Raw genomic sequence first — 15,121 nt, 5'->3', positions numbered from 1 at the left:
AAGGAGAGAGAGAAAAACATTGATGTGAGAGAGGACCATTGATCAGTTGCAACCTGGGTATGTGCCCTCACCTGGAACCAAACCGGCAACCTTTCAGCATACAGGGCAACACTCAACCAACTGAGCCACACTGGCTGAGGTGAAAGTATCTTTAATAAATCATCCCTTCAAAAATATGACTAATAGAATGAAATTAATGAAGATGTAATACTTGTTATATACTTCACAAAATATTTCCTTGGCGATCTAGCAAATACTTTTGGCTTCTTTTATAATTAATATTTATAAATAGTTCAGATAGATACTGAAGAAGGATAAAGAGATGGTATTTTTGTGTGTCTCTGGGGATGCACTTTATCCAAATATGGCATTATCTGAAAAATAAAAATAAGAAAGACCATGGATTCACATACCGATTCCCATAACATTTACATTAGGTCTGTACTTATCCAGCATCTTGTCATCATAAAGTGGAGTTTCTGTTTAATTCTGTTCACTTAAAAGGAACAAAGAGCTTTTCTGCAATATTTAAAGGTTATTTTAATGTTCCAGAATTGTGGGCTTATAGCCTCTATATCAGCCGTGGGCAAACTATGCCCGCGGGCCAGATGCGGCCCGTTTGAAATGAATAAAACTAAAAAAAAAAAAGACCGTACCCTTTTATGTAATGATGTTTACTTTGAATTTATATTAGTTCACACAAACACTCCATCCATACTTTTGTTCCGGCCCTCCGGTCCAGTTTAAAAACCCATTGTGGCCCTCGAGTCAAAAAGTTTGCCCACCCCTGCTCTATATCATTAATGTTGGTTATGGAAATTATCTTTGTTAGACTCTGTTTTGTAGAAAACCATGTGCATTCATGTGAAGTGGTAAACTATGTCATAGGAGGTGGATTTCTCTATTAAAAACTTGTGAAAATTAACCTACTACCTGTGATTTAACTCATCTAGCTCCAAGTAATTCAACCAGAATAAAAGGTAACACTAGAATTAGGAACACTAAAGGCATTCCTCCTTCTAAAGGAGTTACATTTTAATGTAAAATAAACACCTGACTGTTACAGATTAACTTTAACACACAATGGAGAACCTCACTTGTCCAGGCCATACTGTTTCATCCTCTCAACACCACCTACCAGGAGCGTGGGACAAATGCAAAGTCACAGCCCCTCATCAAAGAAGTTAAATCTCCAAATCGCCAATATAGCGATTCTTTTGTTTCTGGTCTAACTGAATCATGTGTTGGTTGTATTTACTATACTTATACTCTCCTTTTACTTTACTTTTCTTCTCTTTTTTTTCAAATAAAGGAGAAAAACATCATCAGTTGTTTGCCTTGAATTAGAACCAAGTATTCACCATCAAGGTAGCTACCAGTTCCTCCTCTTCCTCCTGCAAAATACTACCCCCAGGGCACACCCTCACCCCAACCTCCGTCCACATTTTATTGTTTCTGGGGCCTTTTGTTTAATATTTGTCATCAAAATAATTTCCATTTCATCTCGACTTTGCACATGAAATTTTTGCAGAGGCAACAAAATTTGGCGAGATAGGCGGCCTCCTAAGTCGTTGTGGTCTATTATAACTACCTATCACAACTTTTCTCAAAATACGGTTCTCAGGCCATCAGCATCAGAATCACCTTAGCCTGCGGAGAATGCAGGCCCCAGGACCCACCTAGAGCCTATATTAAATGAGGCCTCCTGGATGTTGCGCCTGGGATTCTGTAGGCACAAGAAAATGAGAACCTCCATCAACTAGCCTCGTTGACTGATGCTTTAACTTCAGACAGGTTGCCCTTGAGCTATCCCAGAGCACCACTATGACATTCTCCCTAATTATACATATATCCCTCCTGTCGACTGGGTGGGAAGCCTACCCATAACATCTTACTTTTTGATGGAAAGTGCCTCTTCTCTATGTGAGCAAAGAGACTCAGTTTGACCCAGGAGCTCCTGCCACTGTCGGGCACAGGTTCTTTGGTTTGGGAATGAATATGGCACTTATAGGCACAACTGAAGTGCCTCCGCTGAGCTCTCAGTAAGCTGACTTGATTGCTTCTTTCCACCAAGCAGTTGGACTCACGCTTTTCATTGATCTCTTTCAGGAGACGTTGTCTGTCGGCTTTGCATTTTATAATTGTTTCATTGGTCCTGTTTATAGTTGTCATTATGCTGACAGACTAATCATGAGGTGCTTCTTCGTGTCCTGCAAACAAATTTTTTAAAAAATACCATCAGTTAGTTGCCTGATTGATCCAGAAGCCAGTGCTATTCACAATCAGGTAGGAGCCAGTCTTCTCTCTCCTCCTGCAAAATACCACCACTGCTGCCCTCGCCCCACACCTCCCTCCATTTTTTATTACTGTTTTCTAAGGTCTTTTTTTTTGTTTGTTGATGTTTCTTCAGAGGGAAAAAAAGTTTTATTTTAAAAAAAAGGATATAGTAGAAGATTACATTTTGGTTTTTAGATACTATGTATTGATTCTTGCTTTTAGGGTATTTTGTTATTTCTTCTGATTATAAAAAAAAATTTAAGAAAATACAGAAAAGCATAAGGTAGAAAAGCTAAAATCACTCTTGATCCAGAAACAACCAAATTCACATTTCGGATCTTTCTTTCACAGTAAATATCCAAAGGAATTTTATTATAACAAATACAGAAAAAAACAACAACAATAAATTGGCTATAGTAGAACATAAATTTTAAAATGTATAAAGGTTGTTAAGTACTTAGGAAGACTTTGCTTGTTAGATCTGCACATTTGTCTTTTCAGGCATTTGAAGTGCTTAAAAATCAGATGTTAAATTTACAAAGGAAGTTTAAAATATTTATAGATCTTGTGTTAACTAAATTTGTAAATGGACTGATTACTTAGAAGTGTTCAGTTCAATCTATTCAACCTGGGTTAATTTCAGAAAAAATAAGGGTGATCGTTCTTGATGCAAAGTAACTCAATTTATAAATAGCATATAATCAAAGGTTGGCAGAAAGGTTTTTAATGTTTTAATTTTAGAAAATCAGTATTAATAATCTCACATTAACATTACATATAGATGAACAGAACTTCCATTTAAATAACTATGGCAAACCAACCAGTGTTGCTCAGTGGTTGAGCATTGACCTATGAATCAGGAGGTCGCAGTTCGATTCCCAGGAGGTCACAGTTCGATTCCTGGTCAGGGCACATGCCCTGGTTGCTGGCTCCATCCCCAGTGGGGGGCGTGCAGGAGGCAGCTGATCAATGTTTCTCCTTTATCATCTCTCATCTATCTCTCTCTTCCTTTCTGAAATAAATAAAAATATATTTTAAAAGTAAAATAAAAGACTATGGTGGATTAGATCAGCGATCTTCAACAGGCGTGCCACAAGTATTTTTAAAATGTGCAATACCTGACTGTTTCCAGTCTCCCTTGGAAAATCATTGGGCTCAGGCATCATATTCTCTCTTTTTAAGAAATACGTTTTTATTGATTTCAGAGAGAGGAAGGGAGTATCAGTAATAAGAGAGAATCATTGATTGGCTGCTGCCTGCACACCCCCTCCTGAGGATCAAGCCCGAAACCAGGGCATGTGCCCTGACAGGGAATAGAACTGTGACCTCCTGGTTCATGGGTCAACGCTCAACCACTGAGCCACACCAGCTGGGCAGATATCAGATCTTTCACAATAACTTTTGGAGTTTGAGCTCAGTATAATTTAGGAGCCCAATAAAAAGCAATTGACCAATTGACCTTTTTGCAGGTATAAATCCAGTGATGTTTGCTCACAATACAAAAGATAATGTACAACCCACCAGAAAACGAGCCCTTGGTATTCAAGTGATTTAAGTAAATAAGCAAGATGTCAATTACAAAAGTGAAAAGAGAAATGAGAAGATAACCTTCCTACATTGGATCTTGCGAGATTAAATTGAAAGAAGAGCCCTGGCCGGTTGTTCAGTGGTTAGAGCATTAGCCCTTGGTCCAAAGGATTCAATTCCCAGTCAAGGGAAGGTACCTGCGTTGCAGTTTCCCCAGCCATGGTAGGGGCGAGTGCAGGAGGCAACCAATCCATGTGTTTCCCTCTCTCTCTCTCCCTCCACCCTCCCTTCCACTCTCTCTTTAGAAATCAAAGAAAAAAATATCCTCGGGTGAAGATTAAAAAAAAAAAAAAAATTTGAAGACAAAATATTTTACACTCAATTAACACTAAAGAATGAAATTGACCTCAATAAGGCTAATTCTATTCCAATCACCAATTAATTACCCAGTGTCGTGGAAACAAGAAAATACGGTTCCTACTCAAGCCGTGCTAACCCTAAGATACCTTCACTAGTCCTTATATGTTAAGTGTCAATAATACCCAACTCACATGGTGTCATAAGGATTAAATGAGAAGCATCCATCTTATATAAAAACTGTTGTTTGAAATTTTAACCCTGCTATTTCTGGCTTCTGTAGATGCCTGCTGGCTTAAATAATAAGGAAAATAAGACTACTCCCATTTCAGAGAGGCCATTAAACCTTCCCCAGACGAAGTTATCAGTGCTGGCACCAGGCCAAGCCTTTGGTCGACGTCTCAAAGCTCCAGCACACAGGGCCCTTTAAGAACTTGCAAAGGGAACCGGAAAAACCCCATATTGAGGAGACAAAGAGGGTGAGATAGCATAAATACAAGAAACTTCCTGTGTGATTTCACCCAGAATTTGAGAGACATTTTCCTCTGGGCCCCGCGCGTAATAAATGTAACTCCATCTCTCTAAGCGTCGCTCGGTTCTTCTCCGGTTTTTCTGTAACACTAATACGTATCAAGAGCTTATAATTGCCAGCCCTCAATGAATGGGAATTTTAATACATTAGGTACTGTGGATAAAAGGACTCGTTCAACTGGATAACAAAGTGATATTTTTGTTCCTGGGTTCGTCTGTTTACTTGTAGTGTGTGACCTGGACCAGCTAATACATAACGTAATGCAGAGCCAAGTGAAAATGCGGGGCCTCTTGTTCAAAACGCATTGAGAATTTCAAGCATTAAACCAAGTGCGGGGCCCTTCTGAGCACAGGGGCCCTACGCGAGTGTAGAGGTCCCATGCCTATGAATCTAGTTGGCTCTGTATGTGCCCTGGCCGGTGTGGCTCAGTTGGTTGGATGTCGTCCTGTGCTGGTTGGAATCTCGGTGAAGGCAAAAGCCTGGGTTGGGTTTCGGGCTTCATCCCCGGTGCGGGGCATGTAAGAAGCAGCCGGTCTATGTTGTACCTTCGAGACAATGTTTCTCTCTCCCTCGCCCTTCCTCTCTCTCTTGGAAAAAAAAAAAGAAATTAATAAACTATTCTTTTAAAAAAAATTAAGGTTGAAGTAACAGTTATTTAAAAAGAGTGTGTGTGGGGGGGTATAGTCTCTTAAATGGAGATAAGTAATGGGCATAACCTATGGCTTTTAAAAGGACTTTGAATACATCCTTATTATTCATGGACTCCATATTTGCAAATTCACCTCCTCACTAAAATTTAGTTGTTGCCCGGAAATCAATACTTGCGGCACCTTCATCATTGTTCGCAGGCACGGGCAAAGGAGTAACACATTTGAGTCTCCCTGACTAGCACATCCCAGCGAAGGTCAGTTCTCATACTGCAAACAAGTGTCCTTTTCACGTCTATTTAGCGTCACAGTTTTTGCACTTTGGTGCTTTTTGTTGATTTCACTGTTTAGAATGCCCCTCAAGCGCAGCCCTGCTGTGTGGTGATCCTAAGTACAAGAAGCTGTGATGGTTCTCATGGAGAAAAATGTTTATTAGACAAGCTTTGTGCAGGCACCCCTTAGAGTATCACTGGCCGTGAGTTCAGTTAATGAATCAACTTTTATCACCTCATATTTAATATGTATTAAATGAGGGGCCTTTAAACAGAAACACACATAAAACAAGGTTATGTATTGATTGTTGACAAAAATGTTGTCACCAGAGGCTGGCAGGAACCTAATCCTGTACTTCCATCAGGAGCCAGGTATTTAGTATTTGCTAAGTCAGCGTTTGGGGAAACTTTATAGAAGATAAGTACCACAAGAATGAGAATCTACTGTATACATAGTCCTCCCTTATCCTGGGGGCATACATTCCAAGACCCCTCCCCTCAGTGGATGCCTGAAACTTTGGATAGTACTGAGCCTTTATATACAATTTTTTTTCTATACATATATATCTCTGATAAAATTTTAATTTATAAATTAGGCAAAGTAAAAGATTAATAACAATAACTAATAAAATAGCATAATTTTAACAATATACTGTAATAAAATTTGTGTGAATGTGGTTTCTCTCTCCCTCTCTCTCTTTCTCTCTCTGGAATTTTTTATTTAATGTTTTGGACTGTGGTCGATCATGAGTTAACTGAAACCATGAAAACTGAAATCACAAGTAAATATATTACTGTTTCTTCAAGTACATTATTTTAAATTACCTTTAACATGCAGCAATCCAAAGCCTACTTGAGGTCCACTCATGTGGATCAGTCCATTGAGATGTTACCCTGGTGATGGAATGTTCTGATTGTGCCATTCCAACTTTGTTCTATTTATAGAATCCTGGTTAAGGGAAATTTTAGCCCTAGCTGGTTTGGCTCAGTGGATAGAGCATTGGCCTGTGGATCGAAGGGGCCTGGGTTTGATTCCGGTCAAGGGCATGTACCTCAGTTGCAGGCTTCTCCCCAGCCCAGGCCCTGGTTAGGGCACATGCAGGAGGCAACCAATTGATCTGTTTCTCTCTGTCTTTCTCTCTCTCTTCCAGTCTCTCTAAAAATCAATGGGAAAATATCCTCGAGTGAGGATTAAAAAATATTAATAACAAAATAAATTCTTTTAAAAAATATATTTTATTGATTTTTTGCAGAGAGGAAAGGAGAAGGATAGAGAGTTAGAAACATTGATGAGAAAGAGAAACATCAATTCAGCTGTCTCCTGCACACTCCCTACTGGGGATGTGCCCGCAACCAAGGTACATGCCCTTGACCAGAATTGAACCTGGGACCCTTCAGTCCACAGGCTGACCCTCTATCCACTGAACCAAACCGGTTAGGGCTAAAATAAATTCCTTAAAAAAAGAAGTTTTAGAGTCAGAGAGATCAGCCATGTGTCCTTGAATAGATTACACAACATCTCTTAATATCAGTTTCAATTTTAATCTGTGAAGTGGGATAAAGATACATATTTCATTAAAGAGAGAGAAAGAGAGAGAGAGAGAGAGAGAGAGAGAGAGAGTGTGTGTGTGTGTGGTAGGACATGGGGAGGGAGTTAGAATTAAATGAGATATGCTTTTCACATTGTGCCCGAATCCGTTTATTACAAGTACTGATATTTCTTGAGCACCTATTCTGTGCCTGGTGCTGTCCTGCTACTTGGGACAAATGGGAACCTGCCTTTGTGGAGCCTATCTCTAACAGTTTTTAGTAGGTACTTAGCAAATGATAGCTATTTTTATTGATTTATTAAAACTTCATATTCTACTTGGAGAAATATGCAAAGAAAAAGCTAGGTAACATTGCCAGGAAGAGTTCAATGAGTGTTTTTAACAGTGTTACCAGAGTCAGGAGCGGGAGAGGTCTCGGGACCGCAATCATGAGATGGATTTAGGAAGGAGGTGGGAAATGAGCTGATCTGGACCATAAAGGATGGGAAGGATTTGGCTAAATTGAGAGACGGTGGAGAGCATTCCTTAGCAGATCATGAGGAAGATGTCATGATAAACATGGACATGGCGTGCTGGTGGCACCGAGTACATAATGTGGTGTGATTTCTTTTCTGCCCTGCTAGTCCGCCTCTGCTGTAGGTATCCTCTCCGATCTGCACACTCAGTCATGCCCAGCTCTTTCAGTCCTGACCAAAGTACATTAGCAACCCCACACCCTCAAGCCTGGAGATCAGGAATTAGTCTTGCTATGGTAGCTAATACATCTACTACCATACCAATGTGGCATTATGATTTACAATAAGAAATACATATTTGGAGGGAGGGAGGAGAGGGCATGTGCTGGGGTGTGGGGGTGGCTGGGGAGTGGTCAATGAGGAGAAAAGGAGACTGATGTAATACTTGAAGCAATAAAGAATTTATGTTTTTTTAAAAAGAAATATGTATTTGGTCTTCATTCTTGTTTCTGGCTGAGATCCTAAAACCTTCGTTTCTGTGAAGAGAACAATAATGGTCTTTTGTCATGTTAATAAGGTAACCTTTGGAAAGCACCTAAGGATGGTAGCGGGTTACTCCCCGCACCTTTACCCCGCCCCCCTCCCCCATACACACACACACACACACACACACACACACACACACACACACACAGGTCCAGGGAAGGAAAAAGGGCTGGAGGCTGAATCAATCACCTATGCCAATGATCTAATTAATCGTGCCTATGTAATGAAGCCTCCATAAAAGTCCAAAAGGACTGGGCTGGGAGAGCTACTGGGCTAGTGAACGCATGGATTTGCAGGGAGAGTAGCGCATAGGGCAGTGATGGCGAACCTTTTGAGCTCGGCGTGCCAGCATTTTGAAAAACCCTAACTTAACTCTGGTGTCGTGTCACATATAGAAATTTTTTGATATCTGCAACCATAGTAAAACAAAGACTTTTATTTTTGATATTTATTTTATATATTTAAATGCCATTTAACAAAGAAAAATCAACCAAAAAAATGAGTTCGAGTGTCACCTCTGACACGCGTGTCATAGGTTCGCCGTCACTGGCATAGGGCATGGTAGCTCTGCACTCACCCTTTCCCGTATGCCCTGCCCATTATGTTTCTTCCTATGTCTCTTCTTTGTCCCTTCCATCTGGCTGTTCCTGAATCATATCCTTTTATAATAAACTGGTAATCAACTAAGTAAAATGTTTTCCTGAGTCCTAGGAGCTGCTCTAGCTGTTGTATTGTACCCTTCGAATCACACAAGGACGCCTCAAGAAGTCGAATTAAGGGGCCACATTTCTTTCAAAGCCGAGACTACTACGAGGGGGCAATGCTCTCCAAATCTCGTAGTGCCCTCTTGGCCAAAACATCAGACTTATATAGGCAAATATCACAAAGGTATTGATTACATCTCAAGGTTTGGAATGAGGAACCTGGTTTGCAATAAGCAGTTTGTTACAGAAGCTTAGATTGAGCAAGTTAGTTACAAAGATTAATTATAGTTTCGGGTCTTGGGACCACTGAGTCAAGGGAAACACTTTATCTGGAGCCACTGAGGCTATTTAGAGTAATTGTGCTGTCCTGGTCAGGTCCTGAAACCACTGAGTCAACAGAAACACATTATCTGGAGCCACTGAGGCCATTTAGAGTAATTGTGCTGTCCTGGTCTCCAGGTGCAGAGGAATGTGTTTCAAAAGACCAGTAAGATCACTATCAATGGGTGTATTCAAACCACAATCAATGGAGTATTCAGTCGAATGGGATAACTCATATAAGTTTAGAAAATCAAAATAACTTTTATATTATTTTAGCAAGCAAATAATTACAGAAGCCAAGTCAGCAGGGTTAAAATATTAAAATAGCAATTTTTACCCAAGCATGGTGCTTCATAGCAAGTTAATCAAGCCCAAAGAGTGGGCTGTGGGAACTTGGATCTATACACTAGGACAGCCAGTCTGTCAGGAGCACATGTTGAAATAAGAATGTCCAAACAGAGGTTATACTTGGCAGTGAGATCTCCACAGATTGAGACAAATGCTTCAGAGAATAACCGTTTGCAGTTTCTTTTATGCATTCGAGATTGCATGAAGGTGGGAGAAAGCAAAGAGGGATTGGATTCCAGCAGCGTTAAGATTGTGCTCTCTTGAGGGTGGTCTCGTAGACATCAGATCACAGGGTTGCTCTCTTGAGGGACGTCACACTTTAGAAATGTGGTAGGCAGTTAGAGAGACACGAGCAGAGCAAGGATGATGGGCCAGGTACAGAAGGCCACCAGGGCTGAAAGCTTTGGGTACCTAGCAAAGGACAATTATAGGGCAGGACCTGGTCCCCAGGGTGACCTTTCCTCCCCTAGCGTATCGCTGGTCATTTGGTTTAGACCCCCTGATCTTTCCTCCCTAGAGATAACATTTAGGCCTCGGTTATATTTCAGCTTCAGGCCCAGAAAAGCAACAAAACCAGACAAGCAACACCATGGGTAAACACAGGACCGGCTGCATTGGATACACTGTATTGGTGCCAACCAATCAATCAGTGGAGATCTAGACCCTGAAAGGACACACCTAGAAAGCTGATGAATATTCTATTGAGATCTGCCCCTAAAATTGCCACCCTTAAAAACCCTTAGGGCAGAGGACCCATCGCATTCTCCTTTCCTCCTCCCCCTTTACCCAGGCATTGCCATTACCTTCCTCACTCCCAAGCTCCGACGGTCCTTCCTTTATCTCTATAACTTGTTTCCTCAGCCCATTTCTTCTACCTCTGTGATTTTCCAAATAAATGTTCTCTTATAGTTTGAGTCTTGACTCTGAATTCTTTCCTAGCCAGAACTCAACTACCAAGGTTACCGAACCCACGTCGGGTCTGACCCCACTGGTCTAACACCTGGTTGCTTGCTTCCATTCCACTTAATTCTTTTTTTTTTGGAGATTTCTTCTGTTCTTTCATTTGTGACATGTTTCTTTGTCTCCACATTTTGGCTGCTTCCCTGTGTTTGTTTCTATGTATTAAGTAGAGCTGCCTCCTGCACTCACACCAAACCTGCAATCCAGGTACTGCCCTTGACTGGGAATCGAACCTCAGCCCCCTCAGTATTTGGGCAGATGCTCTAACCATTGGACAACACTGGCAAGGGCTAGGCCTGAGTTGCGTTTCAGCCCCAGACCCAGAAAAGCAGCAAAACCAGGTGGGTGACACCAGGACCGTGTCCAATGACTTAGGTCCCTGTCTCAGCTCTGACCAATCGGTGGAGACCATGGCCCTGAAAGGGCACACCTGGAAAAACTGATGAATATTCTATTGAGATCCTCCCCTAAACTCCCAGTCTTTAAAACAAAGGATCCAGCACACACCTCCTGGGAGCACATCTGAGCCTTGCCCTTCCCCTTTTCCTTCCCCCACAGGTGTGCATCTCCTAAACTCTAAGGCACCCCAGGGGACTTGCAACCAGGGGAGCAATGGGCAGTGGCAGCTCATCTCAGGCTAACCCTCTGAACCTGTCATCTAGGCCCCCTTTTCTCTGCCTTTCCAGTGAGCTGACAGCTGCACCACCCAGGTCCATTTCGTGCCTATAACATGTCTAGAGAGCCGAAGCAGCCCACCTAGGCTCCTATTGTTTCTCCCACCCTAGGCCCTTTCTTGTTTCACTGTCCCCAGCTTTAATAAATGTACTCTCAACATCACCTGAACTTGTGTTATGAAATCTCTTCTGTGTGAATCATGAACCCACACACTACTGGCAGAACCCACACACTCAGGGCCAGGTCCCCTTTCTGGGAACACTAAGAGCAGGAGATTGAAATATGACTTAGACTGAAGCTTAGTTTGGAGGGAGAGAGACATATACGTTGTATAAAGAACAAAAATTCAACTGAGCACATTTAAAGATCTAATTGGCTTTATTGAACAATTCTTGAATCCGGGCAGGTTCCCATCTAACAAGGATGATAAGGGAGGGGGGAGCAGCGGTGGAATTACCATCAAGCTAATATAGATTAAGCTTCAGGATGTCCTTGAAAGTCTTGTATCTATTTTTTTGTCATTTAATTTTGATGTCAGTTTCTTAAAGAGATCCTGAAAATGATTAAGCCTCCTCCATCCCTTCATTCCCAATGTAATCATGCCACAGAATAGAACAGCATAGCTGTGGCCGTTCACGTGAACCGAGCACGGTAATAGTGGTGCACTCTGAGGGCCAGGCTGCTAAAATCTACTCCAGCCCCATGAAAAATTGATTTTTACATTTAGTGGCACTGCTCTGCTTTGCAGCTTACCCTCTTAGACTGCAGGAAACCTTTGCCCAGGAACAGCCACATCACTCCTAATAGCTTCTTGGACCTTGGCTTCCAGATCTCATATTGTTGAACTATTCCTTACTCAAATCTCTCTCAGACTTGGCATTCCACACCCATAATATAGCTCAATCTCATCTGGACTCCCAGCCAAGTGATGCTCCCAGTCGTGCCCTCACTGGCAGAGATTAAGGTTCATGTTACATTACACTAATACATCCGAATGCATGATGTTTATATGATTTATGCCTAAACTGGTTAATAAGTATCTCCCATGCAACCCTCCAGAGAGATAAGGTAAGGCTAATAGATTAGAATGACACAATAAAAAGATACCGCTGAGTTTCCCACTTTCTGAACTCCATTCTTTATTTTACACAACTTGGTTGAAATAGGTATGTGAATTGTGTCTAATGCTTTCCTTGGAAATACCTAATTTTACTTTTCGTAAATCACAGAAACTTAAAAGCAGAAGAAATTCTAGATCTCACATAGCTCAGTCTTCCATGGAATTCATGAATCCTAGCCACAATATACGTGGTCCAACATAGACATCATCTAACTCTTGTCTAGATATATCGCATGGTGGTTCACTCAACTGAATGATAGGAAAACTACCTCTTGTTAGGCCAAAAGTAGTTAGTAGACGCCATTGTGTGCTGCTCTTTAAGGGGCATCCACAGAGCACCCTCCAGGGAGGGGCTCTGCAATCATAAATCCAGTCTGAAAAGCTTGGAGTAATTCCAGGACAATCCATGCAGCCTTGAATAGACAAGATAGGGTCAAATCTAAGATAACATGAGACTGAGATATGACTTTGAGGAAATATGAGTTGATGATAGTGGTTATGGGTAACATTTACAGAGTATTACTATAGGTCAGAGGTCACTCAGGCACCACTTAGGTGCTTTATATTTTTTAGCCATTTATTTCTCACAATATTTTCATGAAGAATAGTCTTCATTTTCCAGTTGTAGAAGCTGAGGCACAGAGTAACTAATGCAAAGTCATGTAGCTAGTAAGTGAAAGAGCTAGGATTTGAATCCAGGCCAATGCGACCTGGAGTCTGGCCCCTTAACCACTACAGCAGACTACCTTAATAATTGTTAACTAGTTGAGAATGTCCAAACCACGCACCAGGTGTCATTTACTTATTTGATCCTCATAAGAGCAATCCTATGAAACATGAATGGTTATAGAACATAAGTAACTTGCCCAAGGTCCTGCAGCTAGTGAGTATGTACTGAAGCTGGTATTCAAACCCAGGTAGCCTAGAGCTCTAGATCTGATGCTCTCCCAATGTAATCTGCCAGTTTCTGCTTTCAGAAAAGGAGTGGGACGTTTGTAGATTCCTGAATGTTTACTATCAACATGTATAATGGAGGTACAAGTTGAGCAGGCAAAGAAAGGTCCATTTAAAATTCTACCTATTGGATTCCTTTTCTGAACAGCTTTGTGTGTGTGTGTGTGTGTGTGTGTGTGTGAGAGAGAGAGAGAGAGAGAGAGAGAGAAAGAGAGAGAGAGAGAGCTACGTAGGTTTCATGGTACATGAAGGACTTAAAAATGCCCTTAAATACTGAGTAAGTTGTGCTGAATATTATGCAATACATGCAATACAATTAGCCAATTTTTCAGAAATCCATAAAATAAACTTCTTAACTAAGACTGAAGGCCTTTGGATTCCATATTTAGTTATTTTTTTTCATTCAGAGAACATAGCTCAGTAAAATGAAATAATGACCAAATAAATGTTTAGAAATGCGTATTTGCAGAAGAAATTTACAAGTTTTTTTTTTTTGAGAGAAAAAAAAGGATTCATTTGCAAAGCAAATATTTTAAATATTCAATGCTTGTTAGTCGCAGTCATTCAGCAAATATTTATTTAACACTTATTGTATTTAAGATTAAATCTATTGTGAGAAACCCTTAGTTTTTTTTAATTTAATTTTTTATTTTTTAATATATTTTATTGATTTTCCACAGAGAAGAAGGGAGAGGGATAGAGAGTTAGAAACATCGATGAGAGAGAAACATTAATCAGCTGCCTCCTGCACGCCCCCCAGTGGGGATGTGCCCGCAACCAAGGTACATGCCCTTGCCCGGAATCCAACCTGGGACCCTTGAGTCCGCAGGCCGACGCTCTATCCACTGAGCCAAACCGGTTCGGGGAAACCCTTAGTTTTAATTTCAGTTTAATAATGACTATTCAGAGTTGGGTGTGTGGGGTTTTTTTTTGTTTTTGGTAATTTTCTTTCTCAAGAAGTAGCAGGGCTGACTTTTCCTCTAGTCCAGGAAGACTCGCAGGGCTACATGTGCTTATTTTTGTTGTTGTTAATCCTCACCAGAGGACATTTTTTCCATTGCTTTTTAGAGAGTGGAAGGGAGGGAGGGAGGGAGGGAGGGAGGGAGGGGGGGGAGAGAGAGAGAGAGAGAGAGAGAGAGAGAGAGAGATTGTTGTGAGAGGGACACATCAACTTGTTGCCTCCCGCAGACACCCCCACCGAGGGCAGAGAGCGAACCTGCAACGCAGGTACGTGCCCTTGCCAGACACTCGAACCCATGACCCTTCGGTGCGCGGGCCTCTGTTCCCACCAGCGAGCCACACCGTCCAGGGACCACATGTGCTTTTGAAAACAGAGACCATGTCCCTTTTTTTTTATTTTTTACACCCCAGGGCCCATGATAGTGTCTGGCACACACCGTTCAAAACAAGTTTGGTACCTGGAACCCACTGAACCTACTGAACGCGTGTGTCCAGCAATGACTAACCACACGTGGTGGCCCCAGGGCGAATGCTGAGTGACAGCGTCTGCTCCGTCACCCGGCCTCACCCGCCTCCCTTGTCGGGGCGTGGGGGTGGGGGGATTCCAACTGCACAAGAGCAGAATCTAACGGAATCGCTTTATTTGGACTGGAACCCCTTCGGGTGTGTTTCCTCTGCGGAGAGAGCACGCATTGACGGAACGTGGCGCTGTCTGCTCTGAAGGCAGCGTCCGACCTCGACGGACAGCTGTGCTGGCGCGAGGGTGCAAATCCGACCTCCTCCGCTGTGGGACCTGGCCCTAGGGGCACCCCTCGGGGCGCATCGGTAAACTCACGGGTCACCTGGGCCTCTTTGTCTCCCCCAGTTCCGCCCTCCTCCTCGTTCCCCGCCGGGAGGCGCCTGGTCCTCCACCGAG

General features: G+C 42.0%; 1 protein-coding gene across 1 annotated transcript; it reads right to left on the bottom strand.

The window, feature by feature from the left end:
• Positions 1–291: 291 nt before the first annotated feature.
• Positions 292–2,172, bottom strand: SPATA45 (spermatogenesis associated 45). Its single transcript, XM_070396096.1, has 2 exons — positions 1,896–2,172; positions 292–374 (listed from the first exon to the last, which is right to left on the bottom strand). The coding sequence occupies exons 1-2, from the start codon at positions 2,170–2,172 to the stop codon at positions 355–357; spliced, it is 297 nt and encodes a 98-aa protein (XP_070252197.1). The 3' UTR covers positions 292–354.
• Between the last annotated feature and the right edge of the window lie 12,949 nt (positions 2,173–15,121).

This window comes from Myotis yumanensis, unplaced genomic scaffold (assembly GCF_028538775.1).
Source record: "Myotis yumanensis isolate MYYU_CA2020_CCGP unplaced genomic scaffold, mMyoYum1.0.hap1 SCAF_17, whole genome shotgun sequence".
NCBI classification, from domain to species: domain Eukaryota; kingdom Metazoa; phylum Chordata; class Mammalia; order Chiroptera; family Vespertilionidae; genus Myotis; species Myotis yumanensis.
The sequence above is the reverse complement of the archived record's forward strand: the minus strand, read 5'-3'. Positions and strand labels throughout refer to the sequence as shown.

Excerpts from the sequence above, each read along its gene's own strand:
- SPATA45 (XM_070396096.1), bottom strand. The coding sequence starts at position 2,172 with ATGACAACTATAAACAGGACCAATGAAACAATTATAAAATGCAAAGCC. Across the intron at positions 375-1,895 it reads GAGGCACTTTCCATCAAAAA|ATAATGCCATATTTGGATAA; the intron begins GTAAGATGTTAT and ends TTTATTTTTCAG.